This window comes from Bufo gargarizans, chromosome 5, assembly GCF_014858855.1.
Source record: "Bufo gargarizans isolate SCDJY-AF-19 chromosome 5, ASM1485885v1, whole genome shotgun sequence".
NCBI lineage: Eukaryota > Metazoa > Chordata > Amphibia > Anura > Bufonidae > Bufo > Bufo gargarizans.
The window spans coordinates 226,118,071-226,145,998 of NC_058084.1; the positions used below are offsets into that span (position 1 = coordinate 226,118,071).

A 27,928-nucleotide genomic window follows, 5' to 3' on the forward strand; every position below is an offset into this window, starting at 1 on the left:
AGCTGTCCTGGGCTGTTTCACGTCTGTTCTAGTGGCCTTCTCTACGTTCCGACATCGCCGCATATGTAGCGGCATGCTCCGTTTGTGCCCAGAGTAAGTCCCCTCGGCACCTTCCGTTGGGCCTTTTGCAACCCATAGCCACCGGGGAGCGTCCATGGTCACACCTGGAGATGGATTTTATTGTGGACCTCCCTGCATCCCGAGGCCATACGGTCATTCTCATGATTGTGGATCGGTTTTCCAAAATGTGCCACTGCGTTCCTCTCAAGAAGTTACCCTCTGCACAAGAGTTGGCCACGATTTTTGCCAGGGAGGTCTTCCGGTTGCACGGTTTGCCCAAGGAGATTGTGTCGGATCGGGGGAGTCAGTTTGTGTCCAGGTTCTGGCGCGCCTTTTGCTCCCAGTTGGGGATTCATCTCTCTTTCTCCTCGGCCTACCACCCTCAGTCCAATGGGGCCGCAGAACGATCCAATCAGGCCTTGGAGCAATTCCTTCGTTGCTATGTCTCCGATCACCAAGACAATTGGGTTGACCTCCTGCCTTGGGCTGAGTTTGCCAGGAACACGGCGGTGAACTCTTCCTCTGGGACGTCTCCCTTCATGGCCAATTATGGGTTCCAACCTGCCGTGTTACCGGAGGTATTCTCTCCCCAGGATATTCCGGCTGTGGAGGATCACCTTTCCGTCCTACGTGCTTCTTGGGTACAGATCCAGAGGTCCCTTGAGGTCTCTGCGCAGCGCCAGAGACTTCAGGCTGATCGCAGACGAGCGCCCGCTCCTTCCTACCAGGTCGGAGACCGCGTATGGTTGTCCACCCGCAACCTCAACCTTCGGGTGCCCACTCCCAAGCTGGCGCCTCGCTTTGTTGGTCCCTTCCGAGTGCTTCGCAGGGTAAACCCGGTAGCCTATGCCCTTGCGCTTCCTCCTGGCATGCGGATCTCCAACGTGTTTCATGTCTCCCTGTTGAAGCCACTGGTGTGTAATCGTTTCACTTCCTCGGTTCCTCGGCCTCGTCCAGTCCAAGTGGGCAATCGTGAGGAGTATGAGGTGAGCAATATCCTGGACTCACGCCTGGTCCGCGGTCGGGTGCAGTTTTTGGTCCATTGGCGTGGTTATGGTCCAGAGGAGCGTTCCTGGGTTCCCTCCGCAGATGTCCATGCTCCTGCCTTGCTCCGAGCCTTCCACGCACGCTTCCCTCAGAAACCGTTCTTTACTCCGCGGAGGAGGGGCCCTTGAGGGGGAGGTACTGTCATGGTCTTACCTTCTTGCTGTTCTCCTTCGTTTGACATGTGCTGGCGGCCATCTTGGTTTCTGGGTTTCTTGTAGCCTCCCACCCTGCAACTTCTCCTTCCCACTGGAAGGAGCTGGATGCCTAGCTCATATATATAGGAGGTCTGTGGCTTCAGTTCCTTGCTTGGTCCTCCTGTGTTCACATGCTTCTAAGACTGCTGCTGCTTCTGGTTCCTGATCCTGGCTTCGTCTGACTACCCTGCTGGTTCCCGATCCAGGCTTCGTCTGACTACCCTGCTGGTTCCTGATCCAGGCTTCGTCTGACTACCCTTCTGGTTCCTGACCTCTGGCTTCGCAAGACCCTGCTTCGGTTTAGCCATCCGTTTGGACTTTTGCCTTACAGCTTTATTTTCAATAAAGCCTTCTTATTTCCACTTACCTCTTGTTGTACGTCTGGTTCATGGTTCCTTGACAAGTGCGTACAAATTCCCCCACGGGAATCGCCCTGATGGTATGCAAAGGGTGGTGACTCCTGGCATTCAGGATAGAATTGCCACCCACCTCTTTCCTATACGTGTGGGTGTGCACTACCTCACCTGGACTACCGTGGAGTGTCAAATCGAGGAAATTTATGTGAGATTCATCTGTTGAACATGTGAATTGTAAATTATAGTTGTTATTGTTTAAATACGCCTGGAGGTCTGGGACGGCAGATACATCGCCCGCCCATACCATGAGCACGTCATCAATGTATCTGCCGTACCAGACCATACCAGGCCCAAATGGATTGTCCAAATTATAGATGTACTTTTCCTCCCAATACGACATGGTCAAGTTTGCCAGTGACGGCGAGAACTTGGCCCCCATTGACACTCCACGGGTCTGTAGGTAGTGCACACCGTCAAACATGAAGTAATTATGAGTCAACAAATATGCCGTAACTTCACAGACAAAATCTATATAGCCAGAACTATATCCAGTATATCTGTGAAGATGATACTCCATGGCCAACAGGGCGACCCCGTGAGGGATGGAAGGATAAAGAGCAACCACGTCTGCCGTGATCCACCTATAATTCGTTTCCCATACAAAACTATACATGGCCCGCAATACATCCGCCGTATTCTTTAGGAACCCCGGTGTGCGCCTAACTAGGGGCTGGAGGATATTGTCCAGCCAGCTACCTAGGCGCTCTGTAAGGGATCCCATTCCAGAGACTATAGGGCGGAGGGGGGGGGGGTGGACGCCCTTATGGATCTTGGGCAAAGCATGCATAATGAGGGTGACAGGTACATCTAACTAAGTAGTATGCACACCTAACTAAGTAGTATCTGCAAACAGTTAATAGTTCTGCAATCTGTCACAGAGGTAGTAACGGTTTGCATCTGTCTGGAATTTTGTAACAAATTACTATGAAATCATGTATGCTATATTCAATCCTAGCTTAATGTAGGGTACAGGGTCATTTTTGGTGTTTGTATTATATGTTTTTAATTTGGTGAAAGAATGGTAATGTTCACACTGTGCGGCGTTTCTCAGTTAGTGGAGATTATGGTACTCCAGGGGTTAATATGACCAGAGAGATGCAGCACAGTGTGTTACTAATTATACAAGTGATTAGTGCACCAAAAGAAAGGTGTGATGCACTGTGTGATAGCCTATGGTGTTGGAAGTCTCCCCCCCCCCCCTTAGGATTACGGAGGGAGGAGCATTCCAAATCCTTTAAATAGTGGGGTCACACATTGCAAAGTGTTACGACTAAGGGTACCAACCCGAAACGCGTCAAAGTTTATGCTGTGTACGAAGTGGCTGTGTCCGCTATTGATATATGAACAATAAAGAAGAGCTTTTAGAGGATCTTCATTGCCTCCGAGACCTTTCTTTCCAGAGTTACTTGCAGCCTGCCACGGGGACACTCCCCTAGGGCCTCTGGAGCCGGGATCACATATTCCACCAGGAAGGTGAGCTGGACTAAGTTTTTCCATGGGAGAAAATAACCTCCCAGGCTGGGAGCTCTGCGCTGCGATTGGCCAGCGCTAGAGCAGAACAAGGGCAGACTCCGCCTACCATAACTTAGTGACTGAAATCTCCGCCTACTATAACTTAGTGGCCAGAGATACCGGAGGGCATAGCGGGAGAAAAGAGCGGCGGCCAGGGATAATAGTAAGTGCAGTGAGATCCCGGGCGCCACTCTCCATGTCTGTATACTTAGTTCACAGTGTCATAATCGGTGAAAGGTCCTCTTTAAACATAGTTCTTTCAGGTTTCTTTCAGTCCTGTGAATTGATCAGTCCTTTCTTTCTAATGTAGTTTCTGAATTCCATAGGTATGAAGTGATTGCTCTCCCCTTATTTTGTGAAAACTCAAAGTCTGAGAAAGAAGCTACATCTCACAAGCTAGATGTCAGTCGTTGTCTTTTGTCATATCTAGAAACGACTATGAGTTGGAAAAAATGTGACTCCAATTTTTAAGAGCAAATAAAGGGCTTAGAGCATCAGAATTCTCTGGCTCGCAGAATTAAAAATAGTGATCTGCGTGGCTTACAAAGCTATGGGAAAGGAGCCTTTAGAGAAGTAGAAGGCTCACTCGACTAGAGCTATTTCAGCAATTTCAGCTTCTTAAGTAGAAAAAGAGAAAGCTTCAATGGATCAAATTTGTAGGGCTGCTACTTGGTCAAATCCACATACTATTGTGAAGCATTATAGAGTAGACATTAGTTGCAAAGAGGAATTACTGTTTTTCAGGAAAGTTCTGCAACCAATTGTCCTGCCCTAGTTCTTTTATCTGGTATGTCTGATGGTAATGCCGTCATGGAGGATGAAAAGCAAAAATTACTGGTAATTTCATTATTCTTGAGTCCTGCATGACGGCACACTAAGCTAAACAAAAAAAATAAAAAATAAAAATCGACTAAATAATTAAATTAAAAATAAATAGTGTTTCTAGGGGGAGCACATAGATGATGGATGTGTGTGTTATTAGACTCCCCTTCCTGTATCCACTTGATTGGAGTAAGGTCTCTTCCATGGTAATGCTGTCGTGGAGGACTCAAGAAAAGTAGATTACTGGTAGTAATTAAAATTGTACATTATAAAAAAATATATATATAAGAAATGGAAAGCAAATAAACTCCATAAGAGTGCAATACAGAACAAGCCACAGTAAGAAAAAACCTAATGGCTATAGCTCAATAGTGAGTGTAGCCAAAAGATGTGTGTGTTAAAGAGGAGAGAGAAGACTGGATAAAGGAACAAAATGTACCATTTTAAACAGGCGTTGTTAACATGATTATACTCTATGAAACTGTATGTTGTATTTCTCTAACCATAAAAACCTCTATTCTCAATATAATAAGTCTATAGCCATTTATTATGGGTTAACTGAGAGAGAGAGAAAAAAAAATCTAGAAGTCTCTCCTGGGAACTGAACTTAGGATCTCTACATGCAAGACTGGCCATTTTCCTATAGTAAGTAGTGTATATGTACATGCTTGGACACAATGCTGATATCTAGCCATGTCAATCAAGATGTGCACAGAGCAGAGATGCATTACATAAGCAGTGCTCTAGGGATTCAGCCCTGCCACTTGGTGCTCAAACTTGCTCATTTGCATATGAATACAAGACAGAGATCTCTGAAGCTGTTTAACATACAGACGAAAGAATGTAAATCATTTTAATCAGCATAATGAGCCCTACCAGGCAGTGTGCCTGGTTTAATAGGGTTGATCATGCTGACAGAGCTTGTTTAAAAAGTGATCCACTATTACTCATATCACTATGCATCCCAAGGATGGTGAGTGGCCAGTGATAAAGTTCATCCCAATATAGGGCCAGACAAATGAAGGAGCAGAAACATAGGCCTCTGACTAAGAGACTTATTTGGGGCACAAGCCACACAGGAGGCACCAAAGTCTTGGGAAAAAGAAGGCCAACAAAAGTATCCGAAATGAGGCTTTGCATCTTGCAGGAAACCGAATGTTAAACCAGTTTAGATTTATTCACCTGGGCAAGAGAAGGAATTAGCCTGAATATTCTTCTCTGCAGGCTGTAAATGTAGAACAACATATGTAGAACAGCAGTGATGGCCAGTTCGCCCATGAACACATGCGGGCTGCTATCTTAACTCACAAGTCCGGTGATGCACAGGTAAGTCCTTACCTGTGCCTGTGCCGGGAGCCGGTCTGAAACAAATGCGGTCACCGGGAGCAGGCAGTTCCGAGAACAGCCCGGTGAAGGTCCCCGGCGGCTGTTCTCGGAATTGCCTGCACCTGGGGCGAACACGGCGAACTGGCCATCACTGTTGGCAATCTATGGATAAATATATATACAGTACAGGCCAAAAGTTTGGACACACCTTCTCATTCAAAGAGTTTTCTTTATTTTCATGACTATGAAAATGGTAGATTCACACTGAAGGCATCAAAACTATAAATTAACACATGTGGGATTATATACATAACAAAAAAGTGTGAAACAACTGAAAATATGTCATATTCTAGGTTCTTCAAAGTAGCCACCTTTTGCTTTGATTTACTGCTTTGCACACTCATGGCATTCACTTGATGAGCATCAAGAGGTAGTCACCTGAAATGGTTTTCACTTCACAGGTGTGCCCTGTCAGGTTTAATAAGTGGGATTTCTTGCCTTATAACTGGTGTTGGGACCATCAGTTGCGTTGTGGAGAAGTCAGGTGGATACACAGCTGATAGTCCTACTGAATAGACTGTTAGAATTTGTATTATGGCAAGAAAAAAGCAGCTAAGTAAAGAAAAACGAGTGGCCATCATTACTTTAAGAAATAAAGGTCAGTCAGTCGGAAAAATTGTGAAAACTTTGAAATTGTCCCCAAGTGCAGTCACAAAAACCATCAAGCGCTACAAAGAAACTGGCTCACATGCGCCACATTCCGCCCCAGGAAAGGAAGACCAAGAGTCACCTCTGCTGCGGAGGATAAGTTCATCCGAGTCACCAGCCTCAGAAATCGCAGGTTAACAGCAGCTCAGATTAAAGACCAGGTCAATGCCACACAGAGTTCTAGCAGCAGACACATCTCTAGAACAACTGTTAAGAGGAGACTTTGTGTATCAGGCCTTCATGGTATAATATCTGCTAGGAAACCACTGCTAAGGACAGGCAACAAGCAGAAGATACTTGTTTGGGCTAAAGAACACAAGGAATGGACATTAGACCAGTGGAAATCTGTGCTTTGGTCTGATGAGTCCAAATTTGAGATCTTTGGTTCCAACCATCGTGTCTTTGTGCGACGCAGAAAAGGTGAACGGATGGACTCTACATGCCTGGTTCCCACCATGAAGCATGGAGGAGGAGGTGTGATGGTGTGGGGCTACTTTGTCGGTGACACTGTTGGGGATTTATTCAAAATTGAAGGCATACTGAACCAGCATGGCTACCACAGCATCTTGCAGCAGCATGCTATTCCATCCGGTTTGCATTTAGTTGGACCATATTTATTTTTCAACAGGACAATGACCCCAAACACACCTCCAGGCTGTGTTAGGGCTATTTGACCATGAAGGAGAGTGATGGGGTGCTGCACCAGATAGACTGGCCTCCACAGTCACCGGACCTGAACCCAATTGAGATGGTTTGGGGTGAGCTGGACCGCAGAGTGAAGTCAAAAGGGCCAACAAGTGCTAAGCATCTCTGGGAACTCCTTCAAGACTGTTGGAAGACCATTTCAGGTGACTACCTCTTGAAGCTCATCAAGAGAATGCCAAGAGTGTGCAAGGCAGTAATCAAAGCAAAAGGTGGCTACTTTGAAGAACCTAAAATATGACATATTTTCAGTTGTTTCAAACTTATGTATATAATTCCACATGTGTTAATTCATAGTTTTGATGCCTTCAGTGTGAATCTACAATTTTCATAGTCAAAAATTAAAGAAAACTCTTTGAATGAGAAGTGTGTCCAAACTTTTGGTCTGTACTGTATATATATATATATATATATATATATGTGTGTATATGTATATATATATATATATATATATATATATATATATATATAAAATAACGAAAAAAGGGCAGCACTCCATCAAGTAAAAAATCAAAAAAAATCTTTAATTACCCATATGGGACAAGCGATGTTTCGGCTCAATGTGTGAGCCTTTCTCAAGCAATGTGTACAGACAAAGTGCCAAACATATATACCAGTGTAGGTCAATACAATCAATGTGCATTGCAGGTGTACTCAATTCATGACAAATGAATTAATCAACTGCAGAGTACAGTATAGCTATCAAATTTACAAAATATTTCATAATGAGAGTTAGTGCACAATAATATGATAAATAATCAATTGAAAAAAATACAGACATTGTTCACCAAAATGTACAGTTACAGGCAAATGTTTCATAATTATCCATCATCAAATAATTGGTGCCAACTGTGTATGTTGATAAGGTGCTAAGTGCTTACTGCGTAGGTCAGGCAGACGGGGGGTGAAGGAGGACATAGGACATGGACGGCTGTCTCGACTCATGCGGTTCGGCGTGCTGGCGACGTAATAAGCATGAAAAATATATTTTTTGTCTTGTACAGAAAATCTCACAATACACGCCAGTGCGGTCAACAGCATATCACACGAGCAGGAGGCAAGCCACAAACCTAGCCCACCCCAATTTTGTAGTCCACATTTAGACCACAAGGTTTGAGGGAATTAAGGGTGTGTATCCACCTCAGCTCCCGTCTGTTAAGAAGACTAGCCCTGTTGCCACCTCTTCTGGGCATAGGTATAAAGTCAATAATGCAACACCTAAGGTCTCTTTCAGTGTGTTTGAAGTCCATAAAATGTTTAGATACTGGCAAGTCAAGCCGTTTTTTTCTTATACTTAGACGATGATTATTAAGTTGTGATTTGAAATCAGTGGTGGTTTCACCTACGTAAATTAAATTACATGGACATATGAGTACATAAATAATGTAGCTGGAATCACAAGTTAAGTAATGTCGTATCGGGTATACCACCCCGGTTTGTGGATGAACAAAATTTCTACCTTTCACAATATATTTGCAATTTACACAAGATAAGCATGGAAAACATCCTGTGCTGGTTGCTGTCAATGTTGTCTGTCTTGATTTTTTTGTGGTCCCTACATCAGCCCCAACCAACTGATCTTTGATGCTTTTGGACCTGCGGTAGGACATCAGGGGGGGAGAATGAAATTCCTTTATAGCACTATGGCATCCACCCAGTATACTCCAGTGACGTCGGATGATGTTCCCTATCGCTGTACTTTGTTCCGAGTGCATGGAAATGAAGGGAATTCTAGCTGGCTTTGTCTGACGTACCTTACTTTTGAGTGTATCGTTCCTATCTAGTTTCTTGACCAGTTCTTTTTTGTCATGGAGTAATTTAAGGGGGTATCCTCGTTTCTCAAATTTGTTGGTCAACACATCAAGTGTGTTGTCCAACATCTCCTGGTCTGAGACTATACGCCTTGCTCTTAAGAATTGAGAATAGGGCAAGGATCTGATCATCTTTTTAGGATGGTTACTACTGTATGTCAAAAGTGTGTTCCTGTCGGTCGGTTTTGTAAAAAGTGTGGTGTGCAACTTACCGTCCGACACGAACACACGTGTGTCAAGAAACTGCATATCAGTATGGGAGTGCACTAAGGTGAATTGCAGTGCTTTGTCAATCCCATTGAGAAAATTGTGGAAATCAAAAAGTTGTTCAATGGTGCCAGTCCAGATGAGGAAAATGTCGTCTATGTACCGCCACCACGCCATAGCGTGCTTGAAGTGGTGGCTTCCATAGACGACATCTTCCTCAAACCGTCGCATAAATATGTTGGCATAAGTTGGGGCCACGTTGGACCCCATTGCCACGCCCTGCTCCTGCACATAGTAAGAATCTTGAAAGAGAAAATAATTGGATCTCAGGACAATTTCAAGGAGGGATAGTATGAAGTGTTGAGCTTGACTAGTTAAGGAAGATCCATGTTGCCATCTTTCTGGACAAGATACTACATAGTTTTGCATGTGGAGGAAGCTCCTATGTACAAGATACTACCGACTTTTTACTAAAGCTACAGATGATCGATTTGACAGATGTACAGGGGGTGACATTAGCATCTTTTGATGTCACCTCTCTTTACACCTCAATTGATCACTGTAAGGGTTTATTAGCAGTTGCTCACATGTTAGATGGATCTTCCTTAACTAGTCAAGCTCAACACTTCATACTATCCCTCCTTGAAATTGTCCTGAGATCCAATTATTTTCTCTTTCAAGATTCTTACTATGTGCAGGAGCAGGGCGTGGCAATGGGGTCCAACGTGGCCCCAACTAATGCCAACATATTTATGCGACGGTTTGAGGAAGATGTCGTCTATGGAAGCCACCACTTCAAGCACGCTATGGCGTGGTGGCGGTACATAGACGACATCTTCCTCATCTGGACTGGCACCATTGAACAACTTTTTGATTTCCACAATTTTCTCAATGGGATTGACAAAGCACTGCAATTCACCTTAGTGCACTCCCATACTGATATGCAGTTTCTTGACACACGTGTGTTCGTGTCGGACGGTAAGTTGCACACCACACTTTTTACAAAACCGACCGACAGGAACACACTTTTGACATACAGTAGTAACCATCCTAAAAAGATGATCAGATCCTTGCCCTATTCTCAATTCTTAAGAGCAAGGCGTATAGTCTCAGACCAGGAGATGTTGGACAACACACTTGATGTGTTGACCAACAAATTTGAGAAACGAGGATACCCCCTTAAATTACTCCATGACAAAAAAGAACTGGTCAAGAAACTAGATAGGAACGATACACTCAAAAGTAAGGTACGTCAGACAAAGCCAGCTAGAATTCCCTTCATTTCCATGCACTCGGAACAAAGTACAGCGATAGGGAACATCATCCGACGTCACTGGAGTATACTGGGTGGATGCCATAGTGCTATAAAGGAATTTCATTCTCCCCCCCTGATGTCCTACCGCAGGTCCAAAAGCATCAAAGATCAGTTGGTTGGGGCTGATGTAGGGACCACAAAAAAATCAAGACAGACAACATTGACAGCAACCAGCACAGGATGTTTTCCATGCTTATCTTGTGTAAATTGCAAATATATTGTGAAAGGTAGAAATTTTGTTCATCCACAAACCGGGGTGGTATACCCGATACGACATTACTTAACTTGTGATTCCAGCTACATTATTTATGTACTCATATGTCCATGTAATTTAATTTACGTAGGTGAAACCACCACTGATTTCAAATCACAACTTAATAATCATCGTCTAAGTATAAGAAAAAAACGGCTTGACTTGCCAGTATCTAAACATTTTATGGACTTCAAACACACTGAAAGAGACCTTAGGTGTTGCATTATTGACTTTATACCTATGCCCAGAAGAGGTGGCAACAGGGCTAGTCTTCTTAACAGACGGGAGCTGAGGTGGATACACACCCTTAATTCCCTCAAACCTTGTGGTCTAAATGTGGACTACAAAATTGGGGTGGGCTAGGTTTGTGGCTTGCCTCCTGCTCGTGTGATATGCTGTTGACCGCACTGGCGTGTATTGTGAGATTTTCTGTACAAGACAAAAAATATATTTTTCATGCTTATTTTATTGTTATATACAATATATTTATTTTTTCTGTTCTTCTTCTTTCTTCTTCTGCGGTAGGTGGGCCACGGAGAATGGAGTGAGGAGATATGAGACGGTTATAATGGACGGCACATCTACACAAGGACGGTTTCTGTTCATCAGTATATTTCTTGCCTTTAGATGCAATTGGTGCCTCTGTGGTGACGGTCCGTGTTTATACAGCAGGTAGATATGAGGAGATCCCTCCCTATAGGGTGGCTATGGGCGGGCATCGATCGCAGATACAGTGCGATCCCACATGAACGTGTGGGTAAGCAGTTGTACTGGGATCATGGATGTGGGCTGCGGCTTTGACGTTGTCGCGTCCCGTATCTGGCCTCACCCTGCCACCATTATAGGCCATAGGAGCACTAACATGTGCCCTTACCTGTTTCTGTTTTGCATCGGCTGTCACCAACTGAGGTACCTGGCAATACAGGCACAGTGCCCTTATTCAAGATGGCGTAAGAGACATCAGAAGGCCAATGCGCAGTTACGGCATCGCATCAACATCGTAACCAGGAAGTACGCTACATACGTCATTGTGACATGCGCAGTTACGTCGCCAGCACGCCGAACCGCATGAGTCGAGACAGCCGTCCATGTCCTATGTCCTCCTTCACCCCCCGTCTGCCTGACCTACGCAGTTAGCACTTAGCACCTTATCAACATACACAGTTGGCACCAATTATTTGATGATGGATAATTATGAAACATTTGCCTGTAACTGTACATTTTGGTGAACAATGTCTGTATTTTTTTCAATTGATTATTTATCATATTATTGTGCACTAACTCTCATTATGAAATATTTTGTAAATTTGATAGCTATACTGTACTCTGCAGTTGATTAATTCATTTGTCATGAATTGAGTACGCCTGCAATGCACATTGATTGTATTGACCTACACTGGTATATATGTTTGGCACTTTGTCTGTACACATTGCTTGAGAAAGGCTCACACATTGAGCCGAAACGTCGCTTGTCCCATATGGGTAATTAAAGATTTTTTTTCATTTTTTACTTGATGGAGTGCTGCCCTTTTTTCGTTATTTTATCTATTTGGATTGGCTTTTATCCACATTAGGCCAGTTGCACCCACACCTCTCATTGACGGTGCTGCCACTGAACTCTTTTTTCTATATATATATATATGTATATATATGTGTATATATATATATATATATATATATATATATATATACACTACGTGCAGAATTATTAGGCAAATGAGTATTTTGACCACATCATCCTCTTTATGCATGTTGTCTTACTCCAAGCTGTATAGGCTCGAAAGTCTACTACCAATTAAGCATATTAGGTGATGTGCATCTCTGTAATGAGAAGGGGTGTGGTCTAATGACATCAACACCCTATATCAGGTGTGCATAATTATTAGGCAACTTCCTTTCCTTTGGCAAAATGGGTCAAAAGAAGGACTTGACAGGCTCAGAAAAGTCAAAAATAGTGAGATATCTTGCAGAGGGATGCAGCACTCTTAAAATTGCAAAGCTTCTGAAGCGCGATCATCGAACAATCAAGCGTTTCATTCAAAATAGTCAACAGGGTCGCAAGAAGCGTGTGGAAAAACCAAGGCGCAAAATAACTGCCCATGAACTGAGAAAAGTCAAGCGTGCAGCTGCCAAGATGCCACTTGCCACCAGTTTGGCCATATTTCAGAGCTGCAACATCACTGGAGTGCCCAAAAGCACAAGGTGTGCAATACTCAGAGACATGGCCAAGGTAAGAAAGGCTGAAAAGACGACCACCACTGAACAAGACACACAAGCTGAAATGTCAAGACTTGGCCAAGAAATATCTCAAGACTGATTTTTCTAAGGTTTTATGGACTGATGAAATGAGAGTGAGTCTTGATGGGCCAGATGGCTGGATTGGTAAAGGGCAGAGAGCTCCAGTCCGACTCAGACGCCAGCAAGGTGGAGGTGGAGTACTGGTTTGGGCTGGTATCATCAAAGATGAGCTTGTGGGGCCTTTTTGGGTTGAGGATGGAGTCAAGCTCAACTCCCAGTCCTACTGCCAGTTTCTGGAAGACACCTTCTTCAAGCAGTGGTACAGGCAGAAGTCTGCAAGGTAAGAAAAACATGATTTTCATGCAGGACAATGCTCCATCACACGCGTCCAAGTACTCCACAGCGTGGCTGGCAAGAAAGGGTATAAAAGAAGAAAATCTAATGACATGGCTTCCTTGTTCACCTGATCTGAACCCCATTGAGAACCTGTGGTCCATCATCAAATGTGAGATTTACAAGGAGGGAAAACAGTACACCTCTCTGAACAGTGTCTGGGAGGCTGTGTTTGCTGCTGCACGCAATGTTGATGGTGAACAGATCAAAACACTGACAGAATCCATGGATGGCAGGCTTTTGAGTGTCCCTGCAAAGAAAGGTGGCTATATTGGTCACTGATTTGTTTTTGTTTTGTTTTTGAATGTCAGAAATGTATATTTGTGAATGTTGAGATGTTATATTGGTTTCATTGTTAAAAATAAATAATTGAAATAGGTATATATTTGTTTTTTGTTAAGTTGCCTAATAATTATGTACAGTAATAGTCACCTGCACACACAGATATCCCCCTAAAATAGCTAAAACTAAAAACAAACTAAAAACTACTTCCAAAAATATTCAGCTTTGATATTAATGAGTTTTTTGGGTTCATTGAGAACATGGTTGTTGTTCAATAATAAAATTAACCCTCAAAAATACAACTTGCCTAATAATTCAGCACTCCCTGTATATATATATATATATATATATATATACACACAGTAATGCACTTACCAGAAAATGTTGTGAGATAGTCACAACACCTATACGCACTTAATTGTTTTTTATCCTGACCAGCATCCGGGGTCACTGTGCTGCAGCCTGGGTCCTTGCCCTGCAACGTCAATTCAAATGCGGGGATTCAGTGAAACATGAAGGAGTTGTTGAACCTCTACTGCGGAGCTGCCAGTGAGGACATCGATCTTGGTACATATGTTAAAAGGTGCTTTATTAGGTCTATGCGTTTCGAGGGCCCAAAGCCCTCTTCCTCAGGACAATCAATTCATCTTTGAATTGTCCGGAGGAAGAGGGTTTTGCGCCCTTGAAAAGCGTAAACCTAATAAAGCACCTTTTAACATACTTGCCAAAATCAATGTCCTCACTGACAATGCCGTAATAGAGGTACAATGACTCCTTCATGTTTCACTAAATCCCCGCATCCGACTTCTTGAAGACTTTGTCCAGGCTACAGATATTGATGACCTATCAGGATAGACCATCAAAATCAGATAACCAGGAGTTCAATCAGGAACACCTGCCTATCAGCTGTTTGAATGGGTCGACTTGAAATGTAGAATTTTCTTTGAATTGATAATTGACCAAAACTTTTGTTCCTTAACTACCATACACTAAGAACAGCTAAACTATACTCCACAACATTGAAATTGCAAAACCAAGTTGAAAAAGCCATGATATTTTGGAAATAACAGGATTGATACACATGTTGATGATATGCAAATAAAACAGTACGGCATATTACAAACATCTTGAATGATTTAGTATTGAGTATGAGAGCCACAATTAGAAATACACACACTTACATGCTTTGTCATGCTATCAGTGAAGTTACTAATGGTTGTCTAAGGTATGTTCTGACATGCTGATGGCACTTGGGCATGCAAATCATCAAGATCTGCTGCTATCAGATTTCTTTGCTGTTCCTGATCAATGCCATCCCAAATTTGCTCAATCAGAGACAAGTCTGGAGATGTTGCAGGGCATCGTAGCACATTTAGGCCATGCAGGCTGCTCAAAGTAGCATGAACATCATGCGGCCTGGCATTGTCCTATTGAAAATTGGCTCCTGGGACACTTTGGAAAAATGGCCAAACCACTGAGGAAGAAGGCAGACTTCCTCCAAAACATGTGACCCTCTGCTTGTCCATTTTTATTGTTTTAATTTTTTTAATTATTTATGTGCAACAAATTACAGTTTATGTCCAGTGTCCAAAAGGCCACTTTTTTTTTTTTTTTTTTAATTCCTATTTATTAGGTTCAACCAAAGATATCCTGCTTGGTTGGGGTCAGTGTTCATTCCATTTAACTTTACGCACTTCTCAAAGTTGTGCCTGAAGTAGCACAACCAGTTCTCATAAGCACAATTACATTGTCAGCCATCAGTGTTATTAACAGTGCTTCACTAGGAAGCTCCCGGGCACTCTGTTTTGTTGCAGTGACTGACCATATCAATGTAACGCTGAGCTGTTAGTTTAACTGAAATGACGACTAGAGGGGTCTGGCTATATATTATTCCACCATGCTAAAGAAAAAGAAAGATTGTTAGCACCATACAGAACACCATCGTAGTCCAGATTAGTGAGGGTAAAAACAAGGTGGTGCTCAGCAGAAGAAAAAAGTTCATTCTTGTCTTTCTTGGTGTTGCAGTTTGTGTTAAATTGTGTTCAGAATATCCAATATAGCCTGAACTTGAATAAATTAATATAAAACTGACAAACAATAAGATATTTTGTATATTTTTTCTAATTTCATAAAAACCATTCTGCTTAATTTATTAGTGTACCCAACCAACAGTGTTGTAAATCTTGTATTTTAGGATTGCCCTGCAATTGTGCAGATAAATATGTTCCGGTGTGTGGAAACAATGGACGCACATATCCGAGTGCATGTATAGCACGATGTGTTGGATTGTTGGACCACCAGTTTGAGTTTGGGGAGTGCTTTTCAAAAGACCCATGTAATCGAGACCCGTGTCACAGAAATCAAAAGTAAGTAGCTTTGGTTAATATTTTTATTAAAGATTGCTGATTTCAGTGGAATTTTTTTCTACTAATTAGCTTTATTCCATCTTGCTGGGCAGAATAATTTAGACTACTACCCTACGCTAATCGGTTAAAATGGTTAGCACTGTTATCGTGCAGTTTTATAAATTTGTGTTCCAAATTCACTAAGGGTAACAAATGCAAGGACTTTGTATGTTCTTCTCTGTCTATGTGAATCTGGGTACCCTGGTTTTCTCTTACACTAAAAACAGAAGACAATTGACCTTATAAGAAGAAACTAGATGTGCATTTAATTAAAGAAATACATAGTGCTTGAAAATAGCTGAAGGTTTGTTGTGTGTGTGTGTATGTGAAAGTTCAACATGTAATGGCACAGCATAATTTGTATAGTAATCTATGCATAATACTGTGGTTTCTGTGTGTTGAATATAATTAGAGATTAGCGAATTTTTCCAAAATTAGATTCGGCTGGCTCAATTCGGTTTGATCCGAATTTATTAATGGCAAATCTGGTTAAAAATGGCTATTTTCTGACTGTCGAGAGCCTTTATAGTGGTGTAGAACACTGCCTTGCAGTAACATGCATAAGGAGTCTGCTGTGGTAGTGAAATAATACTGTGAGTTAGTATGACATGCAGATGACAGGCATTGCTCTTAGAATCACTGCACACTTCACTTATTTGGGCAGTCACGGGGCTAAAACTGACCAAATAACTTTAGTATGAACTCAGCCTTACAGGTCAATGTTAGTGCCAAGAAGAAGCACACTCCTTTTACACAGTTGTCAGCTGATTTCACATAGATGTCTACAGAACCTGTTCTATTAACCACTTCAACCCCCCTAGCTAAAACACCCTTAATGACCAGGCCACTTTTTACACTTCTGCGCTTTCACCGTTTATTGCTCGGTGATGCAACTTACCACCCAAATGAATTTTACCTTCTTTTCTTCTCACTAATAGAGCTTTCATTTGGTGGTATTTCATTGCTGCTGACATTTTAACTTTTTCCGCTTTTTGAAGCAGCTCTGACTTTCTGAGCACCTGTCATGTTTCCTGAGGTTCTACAATGCCCAGACATTAGAAAAAACCCACAAATGACCCCATTTCGGAAAGTAGACACCCTAAAGTATTCGCTGATGGGCATAGTGAGTTCATAGAACTTTTTATTTTTTGTCACAAGTTAGCGGAAAATGATGATTTATTTATTTTTTATTTTTTTCTTACAAAGTCTCATATTCCACTAACTTGTGACAAAAAAAAAAGTTCCATGAACTCACTATGCCCATCATAAAATACCTTGGGGTGTCTTCTTTCCAAAATGGGGTCACTTGTGGGGTAGTTATACTGCCCTGGCATTTTAGGGGCCCATATGTGTGAGAAGTAGTTTGCAATCAAAATCTGTAAAAAATGACCGGTGAAATCCGAAAGGTGCACTTTGGAATGTGTGCCCCTTTGCCCACCTAGGCTGCAAAAAAGTGTCACACATCTGGTATTGCTGTACTCAGGAGAAGTTGGGGAATGTGTTTTGGGGTGTTATTTTACATATACCCATGCTGGGTGGGAGAAATATCTTGGCAAAAGACAACTTTTCCCATTTTTTTATACACAGTTGGCATTTGACCAAGATATTCATCTCACCCAGCATGGGTATATGTAAAATGACACCCCAAAACACATTCCCCAACTTCTCCTGAGTACGGCGATACCAGATGTGTGACACTTTTTTGCAGCCAAGGGGCACACATTCCAAAGAGCACCTTTCGGATTTCACAGGCCATTTTTTACACATTTTGATTGCAAACTACTTCTCACACATATGGGCCCCTAAAATGCCAGAGCAGTATAACTACGCCACAAGTGACCCCATTTTGGAAAGAAGACACCCCAAGGTATTACGTGAGGGGCATGGCGAGTTCCTAGAATTTTTTATTTTTTGTCACAAGTTAGCGGAAAATGATGATTTTTTAAAATTTTATTTTTCCTAACAAAGTCTCATATTCCACTAACTTGCGACAAAAAAAAAAAAATTCTAGGAACTCGCCAAGCCCGTCACAGAATACCTTGGGGGTGTCTTCTTTCCAAAATGGGGTCACTTGTGGGGTAGTTATACTGCCCTGTTATTTTAGGGGCCCATATGCGTGAGAAGTAGTTTGCAATCAAAATCTGTAAAAAAATGACCGGTGAAATCCGAAAGGTGCTCTTTGGAATGTGTGCCCCTTTGCCCACCTAGGCTGCAATAAAGTGTCACACATCTGGTATCGCCGTACTCAGGAGAAGTTGGGGAATGTGTTTTGGGGTGTCATTTTACATATACCCATGCTGGGTGAGAGAAATATCTTGGCTAAAGACAACTTTTACCATTTTTTTATACAAAGTTGGCATTTGACCAAGATATTTATCTCACCCAGCATGGGTATATGTAAAATGACACCCCAAAACACATTCCACAACTTCTCCTGAGTACGGCGATACCAGATGTGTGACACTTTTTTGCAGCCAAGGTGGGCAAAGGGGCACACATTCCAAAGAGCACCTTTCGGATTTCACAGGCCATTTTTTACACATTTTGATTGCAAACTACTTCTCACACATATGGGCCCCTAAAATGCCAGAGCAGTATAACTACGCCACAAGTGACCCCATTTTGGAAAGAAGACACCCCAAGGTATTACGTGAGGGGCATGGCGAGTTCCTAGAATTTTTTATTTTTTGTCACAAGTTAGCGGAAAATGATGATTTTTTAAAATTTTATTTTTCCTAACAAAGTCTCATATTCCACTAACTTGCGACAAAAAAAAAAAAATTCTAGGAACTCGCCAAGCCCGTCACAGAATACCTTGGGGGTGTCTTCTTTCCAAAATGGGGTCACTTGTGGGGTAGTTATACTGCCCTGTTATTTTAGGGGCCCATATGCGTGAGAAGTAGTTTGCAATCAAAATCTGTAAAAAAAATTACCGGTGAAATCCGAAAGGTGCTCTTTGGAATGTGTGCCCCTTTGCCCACCTAGGCTGCAATAAAGTGTCACACATCTGGTATCGCCGTACTCAGGAGAAGTTGGGGAATGTGTTTTGGGGTGTCATTTTACATATACCCATGCTGGGTGAGAGAAATATCTTGGCTAAAGACAACTTTTACCATTTTTTTATACAAAGTTGGCATTTGACCAAGATATTTATCTCACCCAGCATGGGTATATGTAAAATGACACCCCAAAACACATTCCACAACTTCTCCTGAGTACGGTGATACCACATGTGTGACACTTTTTTGCAGCCTAGATGCGGAAAGGTGCCCAAATTCCTTTTAGGAGGGCATTTTTAGACATTTGGATCCCAGATTACTTCTCACGCATATGGGCCCCTAAAAAGCCAGGGCAGTATAAATACCCCACATGTGACCCCACTTTGGAAAGAAGACACCCCAAGGTATTCAATGAGGGCCTGGCGAGTTCATAGAATTTTTATTTTATTTTTGGCATAAGTTATCGGAAATTGATGATTTTTTTTTCTCACTTTCCGCTAACTTGGGACAAAAATTTCAATCTTTCATGGACTCAATATGCCCCTCAGCGAATACCTTGGGGTGTCTTCTTTCCGTCATTTTGGGGTGTTTGTACTGCCCTGGCATTTGAGGGTCTCCGCAATCATTACATGTATGGCCAGCATTAGGAGTTTCTGCTATTCTCCTTATATTGAGCATACAGGTAATGAGATTTTTTTTTCCGTTCAGCCTCTGGGCTGAAAGAAAAAAATGAATAGCACAGATTTCTTCATTCGCATCGATCAATGTGGATGAAAAAATCTCTGCCAAAAAAAAAAAAAGGAGGGGAAAGGCGTCTGCCAGGACATAGGAGCTCCGCCCAACATCCATACCCACTTAGCTCGTATGCCCTGGCAAACCAGATTTCTCCATTCACATCAATCGATGTGGATGAATAAATCATTGCCGGGATTTTTTTAATTTATTTTTTATATACAAAGTATTTGCCAAAGCATAGGAACACCGCCTCCTCCTCAGCTCATATGCCTCGGCAAACGTATCTTTTACTGCAGAGGAAAAATCTCGTCTTGCAGCGCCGCATACACCAACTTGTGTGTAATCTGACAGCAGCGCAATGCTTCTGTCAGAATGCACATCAGTGCTGCAGCTAGTCGATCGGTTGGTCCACCTGGAAGGTAAAAAAAAAATATAAAGAAAAAACCAGGCCGCAACGCAATAATTTTATTAACTTTTGAACAGAACATATGAACTTTAACTTTTTGAACTCAACATTAACCTTTTTTCTTACTGGTGATTTTATTTTATTTTTTACCTTTATAGGACAAACCTCTCCTTCCCCATGGGACAATGTGCAAAGCGCCCAAAGATGTGGCGAAGTGCGTTATGCACTTTGTCCCAGGTGAAAGGAGAGGTTTGCAGCAGCTCTGTGTGAATGGGCCCTAATGGCCCTGTGTGCCTGTCTTGGTGAGATGTGATCCCTATGCTAGGTGTACCTGTGTGTGGTACTTCCGGAAACACTCCCCTAAGCATAGGGCAGGGTGGTCAGGGCAGTCAGGACAGAAATAGCTGGTGTCACGCCATATTCCACTCCTGCTACAGACACGACATCTTTTTCGGGCTGTCGGTTGGGTTGAGGTACCGGCAACGACATTGGGGAAATGTCGCTCGTGTAGACGGCTAACTACACTGGTGGGTGGGGCCACGGAACCTCCTGGGTACAGGAGGTTCTCGATGATCTCTTCCTGAAATTTGAGGAAGGATCGTGTTCTCCCAGCCTTACTGTAGAGAACAAAACTATTATACAGAGCCAATTGAATTAGGTATACAGACACCTTCTTATACCAGCGTCTGGTTCTGCGGGACACTAAATACGGAGACAACATCTGGTCATTGAAGTCCACCCCTCCCATGTGAAGGTTATAGTCGAGGACTGAGAGGGGCTTTTCAATGACACGGGTTGCTCGCCTAATTTGGATTGTCGTGTCTGCGTGAATGGAGGAGAGCATGTAAACGTCACGCTTGTCTCTCCATTTCACCGCGAGCAGTTCTTCGTTACACAAGGCAGCCCTCTCCCCCCTTGCAAGACGGGTGGTAACGAGCCGTTGGGGGAAGCCCGCGCGACTAGTTCGCGCGGTGCCACAGCAGCCAATCTGTTCTAGAAACAAATGCCTGAAGAGGGCCACACTTGTGTAGAAATTGTCCACATAAAGATGGTACCCCTTGCCGAATAAGGGTGACACCAAGTCCCAGACTGTCTTCCCACTGCTCCCCAGGTAGTCAGGGCAACCGACCGGCTCCAGGGTCTGATCTTTTCCCTCATAGACACAAAATTTGTGGGTATTGCCTGTGGCCCTTTCACAGAGCTTATACAATTTGACCCCATACCGGGCGCGCTTGCTTGGGATGTATTGTTTGAAGCCAAGGCGCCCGGTAAAATTAATTAGGGCCTCGTCTGCGCAGATGTTTTGCTCTGGGGTATACAAATCTGCAAATTTCTGGTTGAAATGGTCTATGAGGGGCCGAATTTGGTGGAGACGGTCAAAAGGTGGGTGGCCTCTGGGACGGGAGGTGGTGTTGTCGCTAAAGTCCAGGAAACGCAGGATGGTCTCAAATCGTGTCCTGGACATAGCAGCAGAGAACATGGGCATGTGATGAATTGGGTTAGTGGACCAATATGACCGCAATTCATGCTTTTTAGTTAGACCCATGTTGAGGAGAAGGCACCGAAAAATGTTAATTTCGGAAACTTGGACTGGTTTCCACCGGAAAGGCTGGGCATAAAAGCTTCCCGGGTTGGCGGTTATAAATTGTGTGGCATACCGATTTGTTTCTGCCACAACTAAATCTAAGAGCTCCGCAGTCAAGAACAGCTAAAAAAATCCCAGTGCCGAACTGATCTGAGCTGTCTCAACCCGAACTCCAGACTGGGCGGTGAAAGGGGGAACTACTAGTGCGGCTGAAGTTGGGGACTGCCAATCAGGGTTTGCCAGCACCTCAGGGACTCTAGGTGCTCTACGGGCCTGTCTGTGCGGTGGCTGCGACGGGGTAACTATTGCACGTGCCACCATACCAGCTTCAACTGCCCTTCTGGTGCTCGCCACTTCACCATGTTGTACGGCAGTGCTGGTACTAGGTCCAGGGTGGGCTGCGCTGCTGGTGTATGCCTCACCACGTAATCTGACAGCGCCAGCCCCACTCTGCTGCCCTTGAAGTGGATCCTGCGCAACCTGTGGTGTAGCAACATGTGTGGGCGACCGATCAGGCCTGATTGGGCAAACACTGTGTTTTGGGTGGAGGGCGAACTAAGGTGACACTAATACTATTATAGATCTGACTGTGATCAGTTTTGATCACTTACAGATACTATAAAAGTACAAATGCTGATTAGCGATACGCTAATCAGCGAATCAGTGACTGTGGTGGGCTGGGCGCTAAACGATTGCTAACTACCTAACCAAGGGGCCTAAACTATCCTAAAACCTATCAGTCAATACCAGTGGAAAAAAAAAAATTACAGTTTACACTGATCACTTTTTTCCCTTTCACTAGGTGATTGACAGGGGCGATCAAGGGGTTAATTGGAGTGATGGGGGGGGTCATCTGGGGTTTAAGTGTGGTGTTTGGTGTACTCACTGTGATGTCTGCTCCTCTGCTGAGACCATCCGACCAAAAGAACTAGCAGAGGAGCAGAGAAGCCATTTAACACCTTATATTTATAAATATAAGGTGTTAAATTGCTTGTGATTCGTTTTTTTTTTAAATCATCAGCCTGCCAGCGATGATCATTGGCTGGCAGGCTGATGATGTAACCCTGCTCTAACTTTTGCCGGCCCGCGATGCGCTTGTGCGGGCCGGCTGTGAGCGTCATCCCGCGTCTTTCGAGATGACGCATATATGCGTGACTCTGCCTCAGACAGCCGCCTCCGGACCGCGATCCAGCGTTAGGCGGTCCGGAGGCGGTTAAAGAGGATTGATTATGCACTTCTGGACTAGTCTGCTGATTGACCAACCAGGCTGCACATCCAGGGCGTAGACATCGACCTCTAACAATCTACACGTGATCCAGGCCAGGGGGTCACTTGCCCCAGGTGTCCTGAGTTTATCCTGGTGGTGACCCCCCCAGTGAAGTGAGTGGATTATCAATAATATTGTTGTGATTATCAACATTATCATTTTAACATATTCAAGCTCTTTTAATATATTCTATTTTATATACATCTTTATTTTATTGTTGTATCATTTGGTATCTTTTTTTTTTTATCTACCCACCACCGTCTCCCACCCACTAGTCTCAAGCGCTTGTGGATGGTGCCACTTTGCAACTCCACCTTTTTTATTTTTACCTTTTACTTTGTCATGTGTGAGATTGGCGCTCAATTTCCTACGTTTTTACAGTAACTGGTATGAAACCCGGGGTGGGTCGGTGGGTCCCCTCCCCTCGTTTCCCACCGTTACTGATTTTACTGATTACCGCTTTTCTTTGGTGTTTAGCTTTGTCCTACACTAGATCAGCCTTCTCCACCACATCAACTTCATCTTTACCATTCCCTCTACCTCACAATCCCAGTGGCGCCCCTTTTTGTATCCTATTTCTTCAAGGACAAAGCACAGTCCTGTGAAGCCTTTGGATAACCTCCTTGTTTTTTCTATTTGTTTTCACGAAACTACCCTATAGTGCAGAGGTGGCAGCAGCATCAGGAGACCAAAGAGTGACCCGGTGACAGAGTAGGGAGGTGGGTGGCAATAACAGTACCTGCTGACTATGGTGGGTGTAAGAAGGAGCACTTGGCATCAGATGTGTGGCATCAGGCATGTGGCAGCATAAGAATAGTAGCTGAGGCAGGTAGCCATAAGAAACCGGTCTCTTTTGTCAGAGTGTGGTGTTGCACCATGGATGATCTAGTCTGATGCATCAGCCATTGGTGGGTGGAAATCCTAGCTGATCCACGCCTGATTCATCTTGACAAAGGTCAGTCTCTCCACATTGGGTGGACAGGCGAATTCTTCTTGGGGTAACTATGGCTCCCTCCGCACTAAACACCCGCTCTGATACCACATTACTGGCCGAGCAGGACAGCTTTTCCAGGGCAAACTCTGCCACTGTTCATCAGCAACTGTAGACCCACACTTCTGCTGATGGAGCTGGTACTGCTCCTGCCATCCCACCCCTCCCCAACAGCCATGGCAGTGGAACGTGAGCACAGAGGGCCGCCCAGTCAGACCTGCGAGAGGATGGACGATGTCCCAGATAGGCATCAGCCAACTGACTACATAAGATGTCTCTATAGTAGTTCAGTTTGTCCTCCCGCTCAGCGGGTGTAAAAAAGGCCCCCATTTTGGACAGGTAGCGAGGTTCCAACAAAGTGGAAAGCCAGAAGTCATCCCTCTGCTGAAAGCTGAAAATTCAGCTGTCTCTATGCAATCAAGTGAGCATGCAGCGGGCCATTTGTGCAAATGACTCAGAGGGAATCCCTGCCACCATCTCCAATGCAAACTGCACAGGTAAAAAGGAAATAAAAGCAACCCCAAAAAGTCTGTAATTTTCTAACTTCACCACACAACGGCTTTCCCCCCCCCCCCCCCCACTAATATACTCAAAAAAGGGCTTTAGAACATATAACTGCACCGCTGAACGGCAAATATATTTTTCTTTTGCCACTAATACATGCCACAAAAGGCTTTAGAGAATATAACTGCACTGCTGAAAGGCAAATGTATTTTTATTTTTACACTTATAGACGCCACAAAAGGCTTTAGAACATATAACTGCCCACCGAACAGCAAATATATTTTAATTTTGCCACTATTGCATAACAAAAAGGGCTTTATAACATATAACTGCACTGTTGAACGGCAAATATATTTTTCTTTTGCCACTAATACATGCCACAAAAGGCTTTAGAACATATACCCGCACTGCTGAACGGCAAATATATTTATCTTTTTCCACTAATACACGCCACAAAAGGCTTTAGAACATATAACTGCACTGCTGACCAGCAAATATATTTTTCTTTTGCCACTATTACACAACAAAAAGGGCTTTATAACATATAAAAGCACTGCTGAACGGCAAATATATATTTTTTTTCCACTTATACATGACAAAAAGGTCTTTATTACATATAACTGCACTGCTGAACGACAAATATATTTTTATTTTGCCACAATTGCACGACAAAAGGGCTTTAGAACATATAACTGTACTGCTAAATGGAAAATATTTTTATTTTGCCACAATTGCACAACAAAAGGGCATAATAAAAAGTGCGTTATAACATATAACTGCAGTGTTGAACGGCAAATATATTTTTCTTTTGCCACAAATACATGCCACAAAAGGCTTTAGAAAATATAACTGCACTGCTGAACGGCAAATATATTTTTCTTTTTCCACTTATACCTGCCACAAAAGGCATTAGAACATATAACTGCTCAACTGAACAGCAAATATATTCTTATTTTGTCACTATTGCATGACAAAAAAGGCTTTTAAACATATAACTGCACTGCTGAATGGCAAATATATTTTTCTTTTGCCACTATTGCACGACAAAAATGGTTTTATAACATAAAACAGCATTGCTGAACGGCAAATATTTTTATTTTTCCACTTATACATGCCGCAAAAAGCTTTAGAACATAAAACTGCACTGCTGAACAACAAATATATTTTAATTTAGGCACTATTACACTGCAAAAAGGGCTTTGTAACAGATAACTGCACTGCTGAACGACAATCACATTTTTCTTTTGCCACTACTATATGCCACAAAATGCTTTAGAACATATAACTGCACGGCTGAACGGCAAATATATATATTTTTTTCTACGAATACACACAAAAAAGGCTTTAGAACAAATAACTGAACTGCTGAACGGCAAATATATTTTTCTTTTGCCACTAATACACACAAAAAGGGCTTTAGAACATATAACTGCACAGATGAACGGCAAATATATTTTTATGTTTCCACTATTGCATTTCAAAAAGGGCTTTAGAACATGTAACTGCACCACTGAACGACAAATTTATTTTAATTTAGGCACTATTACACTACAAAAAGGGCTTTATAACAGATAACTGCACCGCTTATCGGCAATTACATTTTTCTTTTGCCACTACTACACTCCACAAAAGGCTCTAGAACGTATAACTGCACGGCTGAACGGCAAATATATTTTTCTTTTGCCACTAATACACACAAAAAGGGCTTCAGAAGTTATAACCGCTGAACTGCAACTATATTTAAATTTTGCCACTAATACACACCACAAAAGGTTTTATATCCTATAACTGCACTACTGAACAGCAAATATATTTTTATTTTTCCACTTATATGCCACAAATGGGTTTGGAACAGATAACTGCACTGCTGTACGGCAAATATGTATATTTTTCTCCACTTATACACACCACAAAAGGCTTTAGAACATATAACTGCACTGCTGAACGGCTAATATAATTTTCTTTTTCCGCTCCGGTATACTAAAATAAGATGTCATATTCATGTAATGGTTATTAAACATGCCCCCTCAGTCCTATTACTACCTTACATCCTAGTCGCATCTGTAGAATTCTGGCAGGCCGGGCGGCGGCAGCGTAACTCTTGTCACGTGCCTGCGCCGCCTACTTTATGAATGAAGCAGGCGGCGCAGGCAAGTGACGTCAGTGAGAGACGCGCCGGCCGGCCTGCCCGAATTCTACAGAAGCGATTAGGATGTAAGGTAGTAATAGGACTGAGGGGGCATGTTTAATAACCACTAATTTAATATAACATCTTATATTTGTATACTGGTGGCGGCGGGGGCGGGGGGTATGTAGGGGGCGATCTGTGGATGGCACAGTTATGGGCTGGGGGGGTCTGTGGATGGCACTGTTATGGGCTGGGGGGTCTGTGGATGGCACATATATAACAGTGCCACCCACAGATCCCCCCTCTAACAGTGCCACCCACAGATCCTCCCAGCCCATAACATTGCCATCCACAGATCCTCCCCCTGTAACAGTGCCAGCCACAGATCCCCCTGTAACAGTGCCAGCCACAGATGCCCCCCATAACAGTGTCCGTCATCCACAGATCCCGCCATAACAGTGTCCGTCATCCACAGATCCCCCCATAACAGTGTCCGGCATCCACAGATCCCCCATAACAGTGTCCGTCATCCACAGATCCCCCCATAACAGTGTCCGTCATCCACAGATCCCCCCATAACAGTGTCCGTCATCCACAGATCCCCCATAACAGTGTCAGTCATCCACAGATCCCCCCATAACAGTGTCAGTCATCCACAGATCCCCCCATAACAGTGTCAGTCATCCACAGATCCCCAGTAATAGTGCCATCCACAGACCACCATTAGTTCTAAACCCACCAAACACGCAGCACACCTTTTGGTTAAAAAATTTTTTATCTTATTTTCCTCCCCAAAAACCTAGGTGCGTCTTATGGGCCGGTGCGTCTTATAGGGCGAAAAATACGGTATCTGTTATAAAGCCCTTTATGTTGCGTAATAGTGGCTAAATTAAAATATATTTGCCATTCAGCTGTGCTGTTATATGTTTTAAAACATTTTGTGGCATGTATAACAGCACAGCTCAATGGCAAATATATTTTAATTTAGCCACTATTACACTACAGAAATGGCTTTATAACAGATAAGTGCACTGCTAAATTGCAAATATATTTTTCTTTTGCCACTAATACAAGCTACAAAAGGATGTAGAACATATAACTGCACTGCTGAATGGCAAATATATTTTTCTTTTTCCACTAATACACACACAAAAGCGCTTTAGAACATATAATTGCACCGCTAAATGACAAATGTATTTTTATTTTGCCACTAATACAAACTACAAAAGTCTTTAGAACATATAACTGCACTGCTGAATGGTAAATATATTTTTATTTTTCCATTTATACACACCACAAAAGGCTTTAAACCTTAAAACTGCTCAACTGAAAATATATATATTTTTTGCCACTATTACATGACAAAAAAAGGGCTTTATAACATATAACTGCACCGCTAAACGGCAAATATATTTTTCTTTTGCCACTAATACACACCACAAAAGGCTTTAGAACATATAACTGCACCGCTGAAAAGCAAATATATTTTTCTTTTGCCACTAATACAAGCTACAAAAGGCTTTAGAACATATAACTGCACTGCTGAACGGCAAATATATTTTTCTTTTTCCACTAATACACACACAAAAGCGCTTTAGAAGATATAACTGCTGCACCGCTAA

At 42.9% G+C, this 27,928-nt stretch overlaps 1 protein-coding gene across 1 annotated transcript in view; it reads left to right on the forward strand.

Annotated features, from left to right (window-relative positions):
- Window positions 1–27,928, forward strand: part of RECK (reversion inducing cysteine rich protein with kazal motifs) — an 801,790-nt gene that overhangs the window by 515,658 nt on the left and 258,204 nt on the right. The window contains exon 16 of the mRNA XM_044293464.1: window positions 15,481–15,652. Within this exon, the coding sequence (XP_044149399.1) occupies window positions 15,481–15,652 (172 nt within the window). The remainder of the gene's footprint in view (window positions 1–15,480; window positions 15,653–27,928) is intronic.